The 14,417-nt window shown below is 34.1% G+C and overlaps 1 protein-coding gene across 3 annotated transcripts in view; it reads left to right on the forward strand.

Annotated features, from left to right (window-relative positions):
* LOC128237277 (E3 ubiquitin-protein ligase rnf213-alpha-like) overlaps positions 1-14,417 on the forward strand; it is a 136,364-nt gene that overhangs the window by 57,156 nt on the left and 64,791 nt on the right. For all 3 annotated transcript variants that reach the window (XM_052952649.1, XM_052952648.1, XM_052952650.1), the window contains exons 15-17: positions 8-206; positions 9,925-10,230; positions 12,972-13,263. In XM_052952649.1, coding sequence (XP_052808609.1) covers positions 8-206; positions 9,925-10,230; positions 12,972-13,263 — 797 coding nt within the window. The remainder of the gene's footprint in view (positions 1-7; positions 207-9,924; positions 10,231-12,971; positions 13,264-14,417) is intronic.

Here is a 14,417-nt window from a genome sequence, read left to right on the forward strand (position 1 = left end):
TGATTAGGCCATAGATGGTGGATATATGATTGAATACTGGCACCTGGGCTTGACAGAAAAGGAAAGGTTTCGATATCTCCTCTCCGACTTGTTTCGACGACAGTGGCAAACTCACGTCACCAATGGACCACAAGAAGAAGAATTCATGCGTATTTTCAAGATGGCTATATCTTGGCCTCCCATTCAACTTTTTGTTCGAAACCTAAGTAAGCCAATAGTAATTTTTTTCTAATTTGTCCAATTAAGTGAATTTGCTTGTTTTAAGGACTGGTTGCTTTAATATGTGTGTATATTAGTGTTTGTATTTACACTTTATTTGGAGATTTCTGTTAGATATTCTTAAATTATAAATTTAATGTTAAGTCCTGCATAATTCAAGAAAGGGTTTCCCTTTTTAGCACCTTCCATTCAAAGAATAAAGAGGCTTTACTACTTGCCCCAGCTCCGGCGTTGGCGTTGGCGTCCGGTTAAAGTTTTATGGCAGGTTGGCATCTTCACTTATAACTCCCAATACCCTTCACTTAATTCACTTAAAACTTCACACAGTTGTTAAGGAGATCATTCTATGAGGTTACATAACTCCATAATATCCTAGATACAAATCATGGCCCCTGATTGATTAGGTTTTAGGGCATATTGAGGCAGGTTGTTTGGGGGCAAGTTGGGATTTTTACTAATTTACTTCTTAACCCTTCATTCAATTGACTTATACTTCACACACTTATTGACGACTATCTAACAATTAGGTAATATATCACCATTTCATCTATATACAACTTATGGCCCCTAATTGACTTAGGAACTTAGTGGAGTTTTTTTGGCACATTGTGTCAGATTAAAGTTTAAGAGCAGGTTGGGGTTTTCACATATTTCTTCTATACTTTTCATTCAATTGATTTGATACTTCACACTTTTGTTTCCGACCACCAAACAATTAGGTAGCTCCAAATTAAATACCTTAAATAGAAATTTGGCACTTGATTGAATTTATTCTCTTCTTTCTTTTTTTATTGTGTTTGACAGGCACATCTTTTTATATTATCAACCAAAGTCAAACCTGGTTATTAGTGTGATGTTCGCCATTGGTCAGGCGCGGTGGCATGAAGGCAGCATCAAATTCAAATATGGTATAGAATAATTTTACTTAGGGTTGATTTATTGCAACCAGACTTATTATATAGGTAGAGTTTATGGAGACCTTTCATGGAATTGTGAATGGGGCATCTAGGGTCAGGGTCAAGATCACTTTAACTGAAAAAAGATAACCGTTTGGTACTAAATAACTTTAGTTTGGGGTTACATATTGCAACCAAACTTGATATATAGGAAGAGTTTATAGGGATCCTTCATGGTATTGTGTTTGGAGCTCCGAGAGATATGGTCAACGTCAAGGTCACTGTTACCAAAAATAGAAAATGGTAAATACTGAATTAATGATTTGCATCAATAACTTTTTTAAACATAGAGAAACATGCACACTTATTGCAAAAATGAAAAGAGGAGAATGATTTGAAAATTTCAATCCTATATCTTATTTTTTTTTTAAATATATATGACAAAATAGCTAATAAAGATTACAAAAAATGTTCCCCGACGTGTCAAACCGAATAAGTGCTTTTTGCATGAAAATATACCAACAAAATTATGTCCATAATTCCGAACTTTAAAATTCCATAACTTTATTTCAGTTAAGATATTTTCACAATTAAAACGGTTCTGTAAAAAAAAAATCAAACTCTTTCTGTATGTGTTATTTTCTGTCATGTAAATTAACTTTTAAACAAAGACTGATGTTGCTACTGAAAAACTTTAGAACGGGTTGACATATTGTGACCAAACTTAGTATATAGGAAGAGTTTATGGAGACCTTTCATGGAATTGCAATTGGGGCCCCTAGGGTCAATGTCACTGGTACTTAACCCTTTAGCGCATGTATAGGAGATTGGCCGACATAGCTCATTAGTAGATGTATACTAATCTGGCGGACTGTATCCATTACTGGATGTAAACATATCGGCCGCATATTTCAATTGGTTCATTTCAATATAATAATTTCAATTTTGCATCTTTCTTTTTGTAAACATGATATCCCGGATGTTTATAAAAGTAAAGTTGAACCTTTTGTGTATTGATTTTTCCTTGAAAATATCGTCTGCTAAAATCAGAAGGTAATTATACTGCCAAGCGCAGGTGTGATATTCCATTGTGACGTAATAAGACCAGAGGCCGAGTACTGTATGGCAAATCCCCCATATTCATTAATGCCTAAATCATTAAATATATTACATCAGTTCAATTTACCATTAAAATCAATAAAGATTATAATTAAAATCAATAAAGATTATAATTATTTGAAGATAATACTTTGTTTACAAACAATAGAAACAATAAGTAGCTCAGAAAAAGGATGAGTAAATGATGAGTAAATTTTCTGTGGAGCTGATTAATGTCTAGCATGGTTCCGGCCGTAAAAAAGGCCAGGTAAACACATTTGTGCAAGCATTTGGAAGATCTAGGTCTTTTTATTCAAACCGGAAAAACATTGATCATCTTTCTTTTGGTAAACAGTTTTATTAGGGGGTAATAAATTTAAACAGACACCCTGGACTTGATCTCTCAGCAGGATGACACTGGATATTCCTGCCATATTTCTGTGTATTTTACACAAGAACATCAATTGTCGGCTTTTTAATCCAAATGGGTCTTTTTTAAGATGGGTATTACAATCATCCCAGCATTTTTTTAGCCTTTGATTAAATGCAATTATGACATTTCAAAGAAATGTTAAAATTCCATCTTGGAAATGCATTCACAGATGAAATAAAATAATTTAAAATTTCATCATTGACACCATTTATTAGACAATTTAATTATCTATAAAAAATGTATTCACATAAAAGAGATTTGGCCACAATTACTTGGAGTAATATTGATTTTAAGGTCATACTGCTGTATAAATTTGCTCATTTTCATAACCCCTAAAAATGCCTATACAGATAAGGACTGCTTATCAGTAAGTTGGCTATGACTGGGAGGTGTAATCTGGCCACTTAGCCTAAGGGTTAAAATAGAAAAAAAAAACTTTGGAACTGAGTAACTTTAGTTAGGGTTGACATATTATGACCAAACTTAGTATGTTTCCCAAGTTGTTTCTATGCATGCAGCTTTAAGCCCCTCCCCCCGAAACAAAATTGTCACAGTGGTGGTTTCCTTGTATGTGCATGTGTCAGTGTCCGTCCGCCCGTCTGAATACATTTAGACATCCTATAATAAGTTTGAGCCAACTGATTTAATTGCAAAATTAAAAATTATCTGGTATTTATGAATGTTGATAATAGTTTATTTAGAACCAAATTAAGAAATGATTTTTCAGTACATGTGGTAGGTAGAATTTAATACTTTATGTACAAAAGGATTGAGCACTGAGGACAAAAACTGATTGACCTTTTTGTGAGTTGGTTTTACCGCAAACAAGTAATTTTTCCATTTAGGCAATATCAATGATCATTAATATTAGTTAACGCACTTAACTGCTTCCTTTTCATAATTATAACATAGCGGTCATATATATATATTTTACATCTTTTTTATATAAAATAAAAAATGTGCAACATTAATTAGTACAATTGCATGATTTTTCCCAGTTACTTTTTTTAAGAATTGTTATGCTTATGTGTAATAATAAAATCATATTACTGAGACAGAAAAAGGAAACTTAGGACTTAGAGCAAAGCCTTTAAGTGTTACATTTTAGAACTTTTATGTAAGCCTGCATTATTGAACAGAAATTAAGCTCGTAAAATAAATAGCCCACAAATGTCAAATGTTGGTCCGTCTGCCCATCTGTCCGCCAATTCGTCCTTCCTTCCATCCATCCATCCATCTGTCTGTATATTGAACATGCATTACAGATTTTTTTAAAAAGAACTTGCCATGAAGGTTCGCCATGATGGGGTTGCATGTCATGGACAAGACTAATATTTTTCCTCAAAGGTCAGGGTCCCGCTTTGAGGTAAAAAGTTGAAAAGACCCATGTTTGGTCTGTATTTTTACGATACATTCTAGAATTTTCAAAAAACTTTCCATACAGGCTCACCATGATTAGGGGCAGTGTCAAGGGCTACAAGTTCGTCCGTCAGTGTGTCCATCCGTACTGCATCGTTACCATCAATGCAATAATAATAATAATCTCCTTATTGTTGAACTCCATGTTATGCTGTGTTTCAATTGCATGAAAGAGCATTATGTCCGTGTCAAACATGTCACAATTTAGCGTCTAGTGTTAATAGAAATAAGTATTTGTACCCATCTCCCAAAAACTACACTATCTTTATTGTATAGACAAGAGATACAACACAAATTGTACAATCATGACAAGGGTTCACAAAGTGAAACAGCATATGTAAAAGTACCTGTATAAAAAAGATGAATAGTAAATGCTGTAAATCGTTGAAAATTAAAATAACATAAATTATTGCGTACGCATTTCCAGGCCGTCAACCAATTCCTATATTCCTATATTTTCCTATATTTTTGAGAAATTTCCTATATATTTCAAAACCTCCTATATTTCCTATATTTTCCTATATTTTGGATTTTTTTCCTATAGGTTTCTTAAAAAGTGGTGCTGGGATATATTTGAAATCATTCAAAGGATTGATACTGCCTTAAGATATATATTACAGTTTAATACTGTCTTTATCCTCTTAACCATCACCATCATTCAGAATTGCTGTTGTACACACATGGTTATCCATCTGAACAACTTTGATGAAGAGTATGACGAACATCAAATCTTAAAGGTGTCCACATTGGTGACCACAGTTGTGTTGCTGCAGCATAGTCTGCCTTGATGGAGAGGTTTAAAGGGGCAGTACTCCGTATGATGAAATAGCGAAAAAAAGAGAAGAAAATTGTCGAAAACTGACATAAACTTGGTATTGATGGGTACAATGCATTGAAACTTACTAACTGAAGTACCAAATAGTTTACAATTAATTTATTTTTCGCAGTTTATTGGTATTTTTCCATTAAAAAAGATTACTAGGTATGTCTTCCTAGTAGAATTCATTCCTTATGCGTGATTGGCTAGTCGATGTTATCACGTGATATAATCATGTTAGGTATATAGCTGAAATATTCCACCGTTAAGGGTAAGTCTTCTTAGCACAGTGAATACAACACTGGACTGCAATTTCGAGGACCCTGGTTCGAAACCAGAGGCCAAAGGCCAGAAAAGCTTATGCGATAGTAATGTGTTAGTATGTTTGCTGTGCGTCTGTAAACAATTTCTTGTTAACACGATACAGTCTTCAGTTTTGATTGTATTTCGGTGAAACCTGTACAGTAGTTAGATATCCATTAGAGCTCAGTTCCATCTGTAAACCAGCCAGATCCGCCCATGCATGCCTAGATAATGGGCCTTGAAAGTATAAAAAATCAGTGCTTCTGTAAGCAATTGCTTGTGGAAAACATACAGTCTTCAATTTCGATTGCATCTCGATGAAACTTGTACAGTATCTAGATATCCATTGGAGCATGGTTCCCTTCGAAAGCCAGATCCGCCCATGCATGCCTAGATTATGGGCCTTGAAAGTATAAAAAAAGTTTTTGCTTCTGTAAAGAATTGCTTGTGAACATGATACAGTCTTCAGTTTTGATTGTACATGTATCTCAATGAAACTTGTACAGTATTTAGATATCCATTAAAGCTTGGTACTTTTTGAATTTCTATTTTTAGCCAAGTTTACATGTAAAGTTACAATTGCTTGTAAATGTTTGTTCAAATTATGCCCCTGGGGTCATAACTGGCTATACCCAGGGTTCACAGGTTTGGTATACTGAAATTGGGAAATGTTAAAAACCTTTTTGTCTAAAACAGCTATGCAGATCCTTGCTATTTTGAACATGGCTTTATTTCGTGGTCCACTACCATGGTTGTTCAAATTATGCTCATTGGGTCAAAACTGGCACAGCCCAGGGGTCACAAGTTTCCTAGAGACTTTCAAGAAATATTTTCTAAATCTTCTTGTTTCAAACCACCAGGCCCATACCTTTGACATTTGTTGTGGAGCATCAACTGACTACCGTCTAGCAAAACATTTGAAATTATGCATCTTGGGCAAAAGCTGGCCCCACCTTTTTTACTTACTTCTTATTTTTTCAATTAACAGCAATGAAATTTTGACCATGTGCATCAATGTTGTCCTCAGATATCCTTGACTTTGAGCTTTTGCCCAACTTTTTTTTATTTTTTTAAGCTACTGAAATTAAATTTTGACCATGAGTACAGTTTTAAAAGCAAATATGTTTTACCCTAAGATTACCTTAACATGGCACGTATTAAAATATTCATGCAACTAATCTGCTTACAACTCTTTCTGTCCTCAGATGTTGAACATGCAGCATTTTTTAGCCTTACCAAAACACAAAAAGTGAGCTATATATTTGTTACCTATTACTCATATGTACATGCTCTGGATTGAAAATGACCACAAGAGCCATGCCAGTAGAGCATAGGCCCTCTTGGGCCTCTTGTTTTTATAATTATGATATTGAAGAGTAAAAAAAAAATTAAATAATTGTCCTGAGATTTGTTACAGAAAAAAACTTTTTTGGTGTCAATCTGGTGTACAGTCTTTTTAAGGAATGTGGATTAAGTGAAACACAGATTTTATGATTATAGCCAAAAATCAAGTGAGTAATTATGTTCACTTAACATACCTCTTAATGTCGATTTTTCAACCTTAAAATTCCTATATTTTGCCCAGAGAATGCCAAAACCTCCTATATTTTTGGGCAAAATTTCCTATATTATTTCCTATATTTTCACTAAAACTTGGTTGACGGCCTGCATTTCTTACCATTGCATTCCGAAAAAGAACACAATGCCCGAATTGTTCACACAGCACTATTAGTTTGTCAAACTTGCCATTTTCTGTGTATGCAGTCATCAGCCAATAAAATCGCACAATACAACGAGTCTGCTTTGAAAACCAAATGGCCAATGAAAAAAAACTGGCTTTCCCCAATGCTAGTGATGAACTTTGCACACAACATGATTTTACTAAGGTATAATTTCATAATTTGATATTTTAGATTTTTGCAAATGTTTGTCCAAATGTCATCATATTTTATTTATTTATAACTCAATAGTGGTGTTTTCGGTCATTCAAAAGTCTTCTGTTGTTTTAATTGTTTTAACTCTTATACATTTTTATTCGTTCTTTTAAGAATTGAACAAATATTGTCGTAATCCTTGTCCATACAATACGTTTAGAGTAATTTTGTTTGCGAGAAACCCCTTTAATTGCAAGTTGTCATTTAATACACACTTTTATTTAACCAGAATAGGAAAATTTTAAGTAAGTGAGCATCAGGAATCAGAACATAAACAATATCTTTGAATGAAACTGCTTTTATTTAAATGATGATGTAACATCCTGTTTAAACACAGAAAATGGTTTTTAGAACGTTTTTTTTATATGAAATCAAGAGGAAATGCAGTTAAACTGCGGTTGTTCGAACAAGCGGTCGTTCGAGAACCGGCGGTCCCTCAAGGTGTCAGACCTTGGTCCCGAAAAATTTTCCTTCTTATTTCATATATAATATAACTATGCTACATCGAAACCTAAATAAGTCGAGGAGTCGAGCACAATAGTCGGTCCCAAGTGCATAAATCATGCACAAAATTTCACACCTTTTCCGGAATGCGTGTTCCAAAATTAACAAACAATTGCTAGGTGTAAAATATTTCGCAAGTTGTAAAAATTGCAATGACAGTTGAAAGGTAAGGTGTTAAAAACTGTTTATCACTGTTTACGCATGACCGATAGAAGTTGATAAGGGCATTTAAGAAGATAATTATGAGAAGGTAATGAAGCTCTTTGTAAAAATAAACATTTCTATTTATATACGGCACCCCTTGAACATATGAGCAAATTCCACAACGCAACACATAATCGGTGTCTTAGTAAACAGTCGGTTTGACGACTTCAAACTAAAAATACACTGATACCAGATATTTCATAACAGACTGGAAAATTGAAACTCGGGTCGTTCGAAACATCGGTTCCCTCGAGGATTTGGCTCCGTCCCCGGCGTCCTCGAGTGATCGCAGTTTTACTGTATTATGTTTTCCTCTTACGATTTAAAAGAAAAATTAACTACTGCGCTCAAATAAACCATTACATAAAACAAAGTGAGCAATAATGTTCGTCATATTACCAATTAAGCAACTACTGTTTTCAATTAAATTGTTTACAAACATGCGGTTTGTTTTATTACCTTTGTATAAAACATACATTTATGTGACGGCTTTAATATATTAAACCAGAAATAAGGCATAGCATGATAAAAATAAATACAATAACAGAATGTAGCATTTTGTATTGCATCTCCCCACTTTATTTTAAACTTAACCTTCAAATCTACTCTATCTGTCATAGATCCAGATGCTATAATTCGGGGTCCTTACCACCTCCTATTATGAAATGTGTCTAGTTTAAGTAGTATCTGAGTTATTCTGAAGATATATAAATCAGAATGCAAACTTTCACTTAATATACAGTTTTTAGTGAGCAATTTTGATCGTTTTTTGTCGGTCTTCCGTCCGTCCGTCCATCCGTCTGTCCGTCTGTCCGTCCGATCATCTCCTCTGATTGATCAACAACAACAACGTCAACAAAATGGCCAACTTTCTGTTTTGCTTTAAAAAAACATCTTCTCTAAAAGTACCAGTCCAAATTCAGTGAAACTTAACAGGAAGCTTCCTTGGGTAACCTTGTACAAAAAATACAACAAGGGGTCAAGATTCATTAACAACAACAACAACAAAAAGGCCGACTTCCTGTTTTGCTTTAAAAAAACATCTCTGAAACTACCAGTCCAAATTCAATGAAACTTTACAGGAAGCTTCCTTGGGTGACCCTCTACGAAAATATTACAAGGGGTCACGATTGATCAATAACAACAACTACAACAACAACAAAACGGTCAACTTCCTGTTTTGCTTTAAAAAAAAAATCTCTAAAACTACCAGTTCAAATTCAATGCAACTTCACAGAAAGCTTCATTGGGTAACCTTGTACAAAAATACAACAAGGGGTCAGGATTGATCAACAACAAGAACAACAACAGCAACAATAACAAAATGGCTGACATCCTGTTTTGCTTTAAAAATACATCTCCTCTGAAACTACCACTCCAAATTCAATGAAACTTTATAGGGAGCTTCCTTGGCTTATCCTTTACAGAAATACAATAAGGGGTCACGATTGATCAACAACAACAACAACAACAAAATGGCCAACTTCCTGTTTTGCTTTTAAAAAAACATCTCCTCTAAAACTACCAATCCAAATTCAATGAAACTGTACAGGAAACTTTCTTGGGTAACCATCTACAACGCGATTGATCAACAACAACAACAAACTTCCTGTTTTGCTTTAAAAACACATCTCCTCTGAAACTACCAGGCCAAATTCACTGAAACTTTACAGGAAGCTTCATTGCATGACCCTTTTCAAAAATACAACAAGGCATTGAGATTGATCAACAACAACAACAACAACAAAATGGCCGACTTACTGTTTTGCTTTAAAAAAAATCTGAAACTACCAGGTCGAATTCAATGAAACTTTACAGGTAGCTTCATTGCATGACCCTTTACAAATATAAAACAAGGCATCGTCATCAGTAAAGATATGTTTAAATTGCAACATTTTTATTAATAAGCTTTATCACAGACTTGTGGCCCTTTGCTTAGGTGAGCGTTTTAGGGCCATCATGGCCCTCTTGTTTTGAATTCCTTTGATTGTGATAATGGTGTCCAAACAGCCCTATAAGAAGTATTACACGAGAAAAAGTAGTGCACCCTGCTTGATGCTAGCTCTTGCCAGACATAGCTTTTACTCTACAATTCAGCTGAAAATACTGGTATATCATTGCTGATGGACGATTGTAAGGAAAATCTCCTGATTGCAACATCGATGCTTGAAAGTCACTTGGATACACTAGAAACCGGGAAAATTGAAATCGGCATTTTACAAGTGATCAGTGGTCATTCCGAAGGATTCTCGGAAACACTTTCTCTAATCCGACCAAAGGAGAGTGGATTGAAGGACAAAGTGTTATTGACTATCAAGATTCGAATGCTTGAACTAGAAGCGTTCAAGAACCAAAGTAGACAGATGACAGTGTTTGTGAATCTTTGTCAGCATTTGGAATCAGGTAAGGCTTAATATTTAAGCACCTTTTTTAAGATGGTTCATGTGGATTAGCAAAAATTGATGAGGTATTCAATCTGTTGGATGGTCTGTCTGTCAGTATGTTAATTAACCAATTTTAAGCTCTACTAGCTATTCGAAGAATAATGAGAGCTATTCTACTCACCCCAAAAATCAGTGTCAAACATAGGTTAAGGTTTTGCATGTAAGCACCTTAAGAAATGTATTCCTAACTATCCAACCTACATGTTAAACCAAGTAAGATAACTATATCTTGCATATAATGTTAATTACTGGCCTATTATTTGACTTAGAACTTCTGGTTATGGTTGTGCATGTGAGCTCATTTAACATTTAAGTGAATATCATCAACTACTTGATGAATTGCATTGAGATTTGGCACAATGGTACTCAACTATCCAACCTACTTGAATAACCAAGTTAAATAACAGTATGTTGCTTATAAAGCAAATAATGACCCTTTATTATTAGACTTAGAACTTCTGGTTATGGTTTTGCATGTAACCACATTTAGATCAATATCTCAAAAAAATCATCACGTATTGCATTGAAATTTTAGACATGTGTTCCCAACTATTCAACCTTCTAAATCAATGCAAATTGTTGCCCTTAATTCTGGTTAAGGTATTGCATGTAAGCATACATAGTTTAATATCTCGGGAACTACTTGATGTCTTGCATTGAGCCTTTATACAGCGGTACCCAACTATCCGTCTTACTTGAATAACTCAGAAAGATACTTGTTTTTTGAATATAATGCGAATAATGGCCCTTTATAATCTGACTTAAAAATTTCTGGTTAAAATTTTGCATGTCACCACATTTAAGTCAATATCTCAGCAAATGCATCATTTAGTGCATTGAAAATTGTACACAAGGGCTCCCAAACATCCTTCCTTATTAATCAAGTTTGATAACTCTATCATGCATTTAATTGCCCCTTTATATTTCAACTTTATGGTCAAAGTTGCATGTATGCAATAAGCAAGTCAATAAGGCAGCAAAGTCTTGATGTATTGCATTGAAACTTTCTATCAAGAATGATTACCTTTTCTTGCATATAATGCAAATTTTTAGCTCGACTATTCGAAGAATAGGTGGGCAATACTACTCGCCCCGGTGTCGGCGTCGGCGTCTGGTTAAAGTTTTATTGCAAGTTGGGAATTTCACTTATAAGTCCAATACCTTTTATTCAATTGAGTTAATACTTCACACAGTTGTTCATGGACATCACATGATGAGGTTAGATAACTCCATATTATTCTTTACACAGATTATGGCCCCTGATTGACCATGGAACTTAGGTTAAAGTTTAAGGGCAAGCTGGAATATTTATTAATAACTTCTATATCCTTTGTTCAATTGAGTTAATACTTCACACAGTTGTTCATGGACATCACACAATGAGGTTACATTACTCCATATTATCCTTAATACAAGTTATGGCCCCTGATTGGCTTAGGTTAAAGTTTTAGGGCAGGTTAAAGTTTAAGGGCAAGTTGGGATTTTCACTTAAAACTCCAATACCATTCATTCATTTACTTCACACAGTTGTTCAGAGCCATCACATAATGAGGTTAGGTAACTCCATATTATCTTTTATACAAATTTTGGCCCCTGATTGACTATGGAACTTAGGTTTAAGTTTTAGGGCAGGTTGGGATATTTATTAATAACTTCTTTACCCTTCATTCAATTGACTTAATACTTCACACAATTGTTCAGGACCATCACCCAATGAGGTTACATAACTCCATATCCTTAATACAAGTTATGGCCCCTGTTTGACTTAGGTTAAAGTTTTAGGCAAGTAAAAGTTAAGGGCAAGTTGGGATTTTAATAAAAAAAACTTCTATACCTTTCATTCAATGCACTTAATAAAATTCAAAATTATTTATGACCATCTTACAACAAGAAACATAACTCCATTTTAACCCTAAATACAAATTATGTCCCTTGAATATATATATATATATTAATTTCTTTTGACAGGCACATTTTTACACTCTTACCCAGTTTTTTACCAAGGAAAACAAGGAGGGCTATACTATATGGCCCTTGATTTTTTTTTTGATTTTTTTTTAATTTCTTTTGAATGGCATATTTGTATATTCTTAACCACATTTTCATAATGGGAAATGAAGTTATTTGAATGACTTGCGTCATTTTTCGGTTGGTGGGAGGGCAGCATCAAAGTCACCTTTTGTATTTAATAGTTTTAGTTAGGTTTGACATAAATAGACCAAACTTGGTAATATTACATTGTTATTGTATTCACTTCTATGTCAAAGCGGCGAAGTCGAGCGCGCTGTCTTACGACAGCTCTTGTTACTCTTTATTGTCTTTGAAATTCTGGTTAAGGTTTTGCATTTAATCTAATTTACAGTGATCCATGCATGTTTCACCAAACTGTCAATCATTAATTTTAAATGTGGCGTAATATTTGAGCGCGCTGTCTCTGTGACAGCTCTTGTTGTATGCACAATAGCTTGAAAATGGGTTGACCTAGTAGCATTAAACTGCAATGCTAGGTTAATGTTGAACACTAGATCCCACTTAATAATTTTGGTCGAAGTCACATTTCATGTATATCTTCTTAAAAAATATGAATGGCGTCTAGCATATGTTATAATTTATTAAATTAAAAATGTATTAAAATTGATTCAACAACAAACAGGTATTATCATTTTGTTTAATGGTTGCAGAATAACATTTTGTTTACAGTTGATACCAGAGCCATTGATGAAGTTCTGCAGAAAACTTCTAAGCTGGAAAAGCATTCACTGGTGGAATTCTGTGAACCAATCATAGTGAAAGACTTGGATAAAACCAGTAAACCAGATCTAAGAGCATTCAATGTTGAATCTGATGTTTTGGATATTCTACCAAAACTTGAAGGCTTGACTGAAGGACAGGTGTTCAAAAAGATATGGAAAGACACCTGTTCGGGTACAACAGGTGGTTGTAAGACTCCTCTTGATGTTATCAATGTGGTGTGGAAGCCTGCTTTTAAAAGGTTATTGAAAACTTTGTACAATGCGTAGTTAGTAACTTCAATGTTGAGTTCTTGTTAGATGTTTTGATAAATGTCTTAACTTCTAGATCAAATTGATATACCCACGCAAACCAAAATTTGAGGGTTAATGTTGGACAACGATCATGTGTTTTAGCTCAACTATTCGAAGAATAAGGAGAGCTATACTACTCACCCTGGCGTCGGCGTTGGCGTCGGCGTTGGCGTCACACCTTGGTTAAGGTATTGCATGTAAGCACCTTTAAGTCATTAGCTCAGTAAATACATCAGTTATTGCATTGAAACTTTGGATATGTATTCCCAACTATCTTACATACTAAATTAATGAAGTTAGATAACAATTATTAGAATATGATGCAAATAATAGGCATTTATTATTCGACTTAGAAATTCTGGTTAAGGTTTTGCGTGTAAGCACACATAGGTTAATATCTCAGCAACTACTTGAGGTATTGCATTGATACTTGATACAATGGTACTCAACCATCCAACCTACTAAATTAACCAAATTAGCTAACTCTAGTTTGCATTTAATGCAAATAATTGCCCTTCATTATTCGACTTAGAAATTCTGGTTAAGGTTTTGCGTGTAAGCACACATAGGTTAATATCTCAGCAACTACTTGAGGTATTGCATTGAGATTTTATACAAGGGTAGTCAACCATCCAACCTACTTAAATTATCAAGTAAGATCAATCTAGTTTGCATTTAATGCAAAATAATTGCCCTTTATTATTATACTTAAAAAATCTGGTTAAGGTTTTGCATGTAACCACATTTAAGTCAATATCTCAGCAAATATATCATGTATTGCATAGAAACATTAGATATGTTATCACAGATAACACTTTTTTGAATATAATGCAAATTATTGGCCTTTATTATTTGACTTAAAAATTCTGGTTAAGGTTTTGCATGTAAGCACACATAGGTTAATATCTCAGCAATTACTTGATGGATTGCATTGAGACTTTATACAATGGTACTCAACCATCTACTTAAATAACCAAGTAAGATAACTCAAGTTTGCATTAAATTAAAATAATGGCCCCTTTTTTATTTGACAGAAATTCTGGTTAAGGTTTTGCATGTAACCACTTTTAAGTCAATACCTCAGCGAATACATCATGAATTG

This window comes from Mya arenaria, chromosome 6, assembly GCF_026914265.1.
Source record: "Mya arenaria isolate MELC-2E11 chromosome 6, ASM2691426v1".
NCBI lineage: Eukaryota > Metazoa > Mollusca > Bivalvia > Myida > Myidae > Mya > Mya arenaria.